Raw genomic sequence first — 6,000 nt, 5'->3', positions numbered from 1 at the left:
GACAAATTGGAAAATTGAAACCTACGATAGGTCTGATTTATTGATTTGTTCGTTTACAAGTGGTCAGAAGTATTCAAACACAGACGGCTGCATAGCTTTGACATTATCATTAAAGTCGATAGGGTGAATGCATTAGCAAATTGTTACAGCACCTATTTACATGTTCAGCAGGATTTACAGCAGTGTTAGCGTTCATTTGGTGTTGTGTCTTAGACAACCTAATGCATTATTCACTCTTTAGATTTAGCTCTGGTTCGATCTTTCTTACATTGTCTGCTTGCCATTGTCCTGCCCCTGCTTTTTAAGGTTTTTCAGAGTTTTTTGGTGAAGACACAGCTATCTGCTGCTCATGCGAGCAGGGCTTTCTGGAGTCAGCTAATATGCTCTGTAGAGCTGGTGTATGGTGATAACTCTGCCTTACTGCTGTCAAGTGAGCCCTTTGCTAAAACCTTCTGACAAATGCCTTCTTCAGATTAGCTTCCAATGCTGGTTTGATCCATGTCAGTGTGTTGGTCTTGGGTAAGTATTTGTCAGTTTTATATCAGTTTATCCTTGGTGTTTCCACACAGTTAGTATATCCACTGGGAACAGGCTTTTCCTTTGCAGGATTTAGAGGCACTTTTGTGGCAGGTCCCGTTCACAATCAGAAAAAACCTGATTCACACATATTTTGGTTCTCTTGGGTCCCAATTGCAACATTAGCTCTGTGTTTTCCCATGGGCTGAGTTTAGGAAGCATCATACAACAAATCCTCCCACACTGAATTTGTCTGTGAACTCTTAGAAACAGCACCAAACTTTCAGATAAGAGCCCTCCCCCCATGTCTAGCTTCATGGATTTGATTGGTCGATCCCTCAGGATGGGTAGGGTCTGCTTCAACTCATTAGTTCAGCAGTAAGTGTTACCAGGGGTCACCCAGAAAGGAATCTGTATAAGTATGTGTGTGTATGTGTGTTTTTTTTTTTCTTTGAGGAACATACATAATCTGTCTGTCACACACAAAGACTCATAGAGTCAAGACACAAAAGCAAGAGTCAGTCGGGGCAATGCTGTTAAAGAAGGTTTATTTTGAAAGGCTCCAAAGCAGACACAAATATTTCTGCCAGGGAGTTGCCAAAGTAAGGATTTGTGTAGGCCTGCTTGTCTGTTTGAAGATAGAGTTAAACAAAAAAAGTTCAGATACAAAGAAGCACATTTCTGTTGAACATACCAGAAAAACATGTGCCACACTCACTTCTGAGCTCTGTTTCTTTATTCAAGAGGGCTTCAATCATCAGCTTACTTTGGCAAGCAAGTCTGTTGGTGTTCATGTCAGAGATTCTTCCAAGATGAAAAATAAGTTCTTGTGACTTGAGTTCACTATGGAGTAACAAAGGGAAAACACGTCTGCTACGTCATCAAATTTTCAGGCACACAGCAATTCAGACAAATACAACACTGACACCTTCTGACTTTGTACTCATTTATAATATAGTATTTTTATGGGTTATTGCAGTGTAAAGAGAAAACACAAGTGTATGCAAATGTTGGTTCGTGCAGCACAATAGTTTCAGATGACAAACACAATCCTTCATTCATTTTTACCTATATGTTATATGCTTTGACCCACAAGGGGGTGCTGTTTTCCAAAGCCCTGCCTTTTAAACATTTGTTTACATGTTTTGTGGTGCTGGGAGCGTTCTCTAAAGTAGTTAATGGGTGGTGAACTATCAACCAGTCAATGGTGTAAACAGTGTGTGTGTGTGTGTGTGTGTGTGTGTGTGTGTGCAGAGAGGGGAAGGGTTACTTTGATGTGTTGTTGCACAACCTCCTACCTCTGTCCAGAAGCTTTGTTTTCTGTATTTTTCTTTATTTTTAAGTTTTTATTTTAAAGAACTGTGAAGGGCAGAGACAACATGGCTGGCCAGAAGTTGTTGACCAACTTGTTTATGGTCTCGTCCTTCCAGCTTTGTCTTTCTTTACAGGTTTTTTTTCTCTGCCTTTACTGTCTTCGGGTGTGGTTTGGACTACATGTGATAAGATCCCCCTCCCTCTCTGCTCTGCTTTTCAACGAGACACACACACACACACACACAGACACACACACACTCACTCACTCTGCAGTCTAGATTCCTGAGCTGTGAGTTATTAGACACACCCAGACTCTGCCAAACAGCATAGCTGCAGCAAATCCACTTCTGCCTTCTTCATCCTTCTACTCTGTCTCCCCAGTAACTCTCCCTTTAAAAGATTTTGGTGAAGGCCATCAGGTCTACCATCAAACTACAACATGCCTCCCTACAACACCCACCCTGACTCAGCCCAAAGTTTCCCTCAAGCTGACTTATTTATTTTCCTGTCAGGCAGTGAGCAGTAGGCGGGTCTTAGTGAGTGACTCTGTGACTGTCCAATCTGACTACCCTGCTGCAACCTACCCTGCTACCCTGCTGGCAGGAGGAGGAGCATGAGCAGCACAGACTTGTGCCTCTTCCAAGAGGGCGGAGAAGCAAGTTTGTCGTGGTTGGGTGTGTTTCTGTATATGTGTTTACATGTGCGTGAATGTGCATGAGTGCATGAGTGCATGCTTGATATACAGCGTGGACTAAAGTTTTTCCAGAGCACAAACCTGCGGGGAACCGGCCTCAAGAGCATCTTGGTAATACAGAGCTGCTAGAGAATACACACTACCAGTCAAACCTATGGTATGTACCTGGACAGTAGGTTTGCGCTTTTCTAAATGTCTCTCTGTGGAAGGGCTTCCTGTTTGACTGATATCTGTCGAACTGTTTTCATGGCTGTTTGATCAGACTGCTGCAGGCTCATCATTCATACGTAACAGCAGCTCATCACATTCTGTGTGTGTGAACAGCAGCTTGTGACTTTTGTGCTTCCAGCTGAGGAATCCTGGCAGTGCACTGAAGGATTCTTGTTACGGTTCTTGTTGCTTTTATGGATCCGAGAGCAGTTGTTGCCAAGGTAATAACAAAGCAGCTCAAATAAACAGGCAAACAAACAACTGTGTATGTACATGGAGAGATACTGCACAAATACTTTAATTTACCTTGAACTAAATTTGAACTAGATTCTTTGAAGTTATGCAGATGTCTGATAAAAGAAGTCTGAACCTACGCACCTGAAAACACAAACATAACAAAAATGAAGTAAAACGTGATCATTGTGATCACTGTGATCACTGTGACTTGAGAGGCAGCTAACCTGACATTGCTCTGGATCTTTAGTTGGACCCTGTCAATCTTTTGTGACTTGAGGTTTAACAGAAAAATGAAATAAATAAATAAAATAGCATAATAGTAGTACTAAAATATGAAACCAGAACTGTTGCCTTTTAGAGGGCATTGACTAATAGTATCAATCTTCAGTTTACCCAGCTGTCTGTTTGCTCATGGAGTCTTCCCTGCAGCAATATCATCTGTCCCCATGCAGCTCTATACTGAAACTGCAGTCAAACAACAACAGTTGGCTTTATTGCTTCTGCTCTGCAGTCTTGCCTTGCGACAGTGACTGCAGCTTCGTCATTTCCACCTCCAAGCCGAGGCGAACGGCATTATCAGTTCCGACTTAAGTTCCTAGTGCTATTTTAAAGCAGTGACAGCACCTAAGTGGCCATTTCCAGCCACACTCATACTTGTGTGTCTGTGGGTTGTTGGGTGGGGCCCATCATTAGTCATCACTTTTCATAGCAGGGCCAAGCTACTGCTTTAATCGCTCTAGTTGGGTAAGGCCTGGATATACTGCATTTTTGGTTTTTTCTTTTCAGTTTTTGACAAACACATTGTGAGTTTTGTGCGTCCTAGTACTGGTGCGCTTTTCCTGGATGAGCTGAGGTTTAATTTAAAGCAAAGACTCAAGCAGCAAACCTCAAGTACATCAACAGTTTCCTTCTGAGTATGATGTGTCAAATTGAAAGAGTTCCTGTTTGAAATGGTTTCAGTACTGGCACCATTCATTTTGCCTTGCTGTACTATCAATGGTGTTCTGAGTAATGTGATAGAAACACTTGAGCTCTTGGTGTCTATTTTGGCTGCACTCTGTTGGGCCTCAGCCGGCCATGTGCGCAGCTCTCCCAGTGTGCTCATGATGTTGATTTTGGTGTTCTGCTACGTCAGTGTAGTCCTCACTGGTTTGTGCAACAGCAGTCACAGTAGCCACAGTTCTGTTCTTCTGTCTATATGAATGTATATGTACAAGAAATATGATCAAGCATTAATCTGAGCAGTGGGCTTTGGTATGTAGGAGTTTGTCTTATACAGACGTAAACTCAACAAAAATGCAGTAGATTTATAAAGGTAGTATTACTGCAGGATTTTTCTTTACTGACATAGTAAGGTGTAGCTGGCAATTGTATAAAAAGTCCTGTATAAGTCCTATATGCAGAGCCAAAGTCACAAACCAAAATCAGTAGGTATTTATTGTAGCGCTTCATAAAAAAAATGTGGCCATTTTTAATTTTAGAACTCCCCAAGACAACAGCTGTCATTACATTTTGATCAGCTATGGCTGGGCCTGTTCGGTCTCAAAGTCTGTTAAGTCGGCTTACAAAAGTTGGCATTGTGTGTATATTTGGCTGAACAACATCTGTCTTATTGAAGAGGTATTGTTTTGTTTTTGGTGTTGTATTTGCATTATATTTAATTAATTAATTCACTAATAAAAATAATACTAATATTAAAGCCTTTTCTTACAGTTGTAGCACCTGAATGGTGGAGTTTTAAATAAATACTTTATGGATCAGCACAGTAAATAACCAGTTAACAGTTTCAGCATTTCTGGAAAAACTCGCTTTAAAATGGAAAAAGGTTACAGAGGTGAGGCTGACGTGTAGGGCGTGCATTAACATCACAAACACCCATTATGACCCATTATTTAATGTCCTCTGGTATTACCGGTGCCAAACATACTGCCCTTTCAAGGTGGTTTTGATAAAAGCATTAGTCAGAATGGTAAAATATGTGTGTGTGGGTGGATGGATGGAAGGATGGATGGATGGATGGTCTGTTTTCTATCAGGACAGGGCAGTCTGCTAAACAGGAGGTGTGAGGAATGTAGGAATGCTGAATAGTGGAGTCACAGTTGTCAAGAATCTGTCAGAAAGTGTTTGTTGGGTGACAGGTAAACATAATAAAGTCTAATGACAGGAAAAACTTCTGCTTTAGCTTCAGAGTTTTAACTGAAAATCAGGTTAAGGTGTACTAACGCTTTACAAATTTAAGATTCCCAGAAAGATGACACCACCTTTTATTTCAGAGAACAGTTAATCGAAGAGAGCTTTTGGCTGCACATTATTGATCAGTATGTCATTCTGGACTATACATCAACAAGGTTGTTAACATACTGTTAGTGTCAAAATATGATACAAGATTCCCTTAATGGACTGGGAATGAAATAAGCCTGTTTGTTTGCCTGTTTTCCTGGGCTTTGGGTGGTTCACTCCACTGTATATGCTGCCTAACCTGTCTTTGTTACAGTGGCTGGCATTACACAGGGAGGGCAGGGCTGGTGATAGACTTGTACAATGGTTTTGATCAGGCTGAGAATTAATGGAAACTACTGTGTGTATGGTTTTAAAGCGTGCATGCATGATGTTTATTTTTGCAGAACAGCAATTTCAACTCATTTGTTTAGCACCAAATCACAATGAAAAGTTTACATATAAAACCAACAAATCTCTCCTGAACAAGCGCTTAACAACAGTGCAGAGGGAAACACTCCCTGTAATCTCAAGATCCTGTAGGTCGAGCTCTTTGTTTGAGTTTTGTCATATGATTAAAAGGCAAATGAGTCACCAAATCCTCTTCACCAACTTCCTTTGATTTAGGGACTAACATTTCAATTTTGTCTAATAACAGAAGACAGCTCCAACTTTAGTGAGGATGTGGTCTTAGAGAGCTTTTGCTTTGCTATGCACATTTCTATATGAGAAGCTATAAAGTACTAATGATCTCATGTATTTGGCCAGTGAGACATGATTGAGTCTGACGACATGTGTGACATCATGTTTTT

General features: G+C 40.9%; 1 protein-coding gene across 44 annotated transcripts in view; it reads left to right on the top strand.

Annotated features, from left to right (window-relative positions):
- Nucleotides 1-6,000, top strand: part of cast (calpastatin) — a 33,844-nt gene that overhangs the window by 8,927 nt on the left and 18,917 nt on the right. For 2 of the 44 annotated variants that reach the window (XM_026307714.2, XM_026307703.2), the window contains exon 1: nucleotides 2,479-2,681. The exons of 40 other annotated variants lie outside the window; for them this stretch is intronic. In XM_026307714.2, coding sequence (XP_026163499.1) covers nucleotides 2,679-2,681 — 3 coding nt within the window. In that variant the 5' untranslated portion in view covers nucleotides 2,479-2,678. Of the gene's footprint in view, nucleotides 1-2,478; nucleotides 2,682-6,000 lie in introns of those variants that run through there. 2 more of the 44 variants (XM_026307721.2, XM_026307739.2) reach the window with 2 other exon arrangements.

The sequence above is a fragment of the Mastacembelus armatus genome, chromosome 5 (genome assembly GCF_900324485.2).
Source record: "Mastacembelus armatus chromosome 5, fMasArm1.2, whole genome shotgun sequence".
In the NCBI taxonomy this organism is placed as follows: Eukaryota; Metazoa; Chordata; class Actinopteri; order Synbranchiformes; family Mastacembelidae; genus Mastacembelus; species Mastacembelus armatus.
Note: the sequence above shows the minus strand (reverse complement) of the source record. Positions and strands in the feature narration are given on the sequence as shown.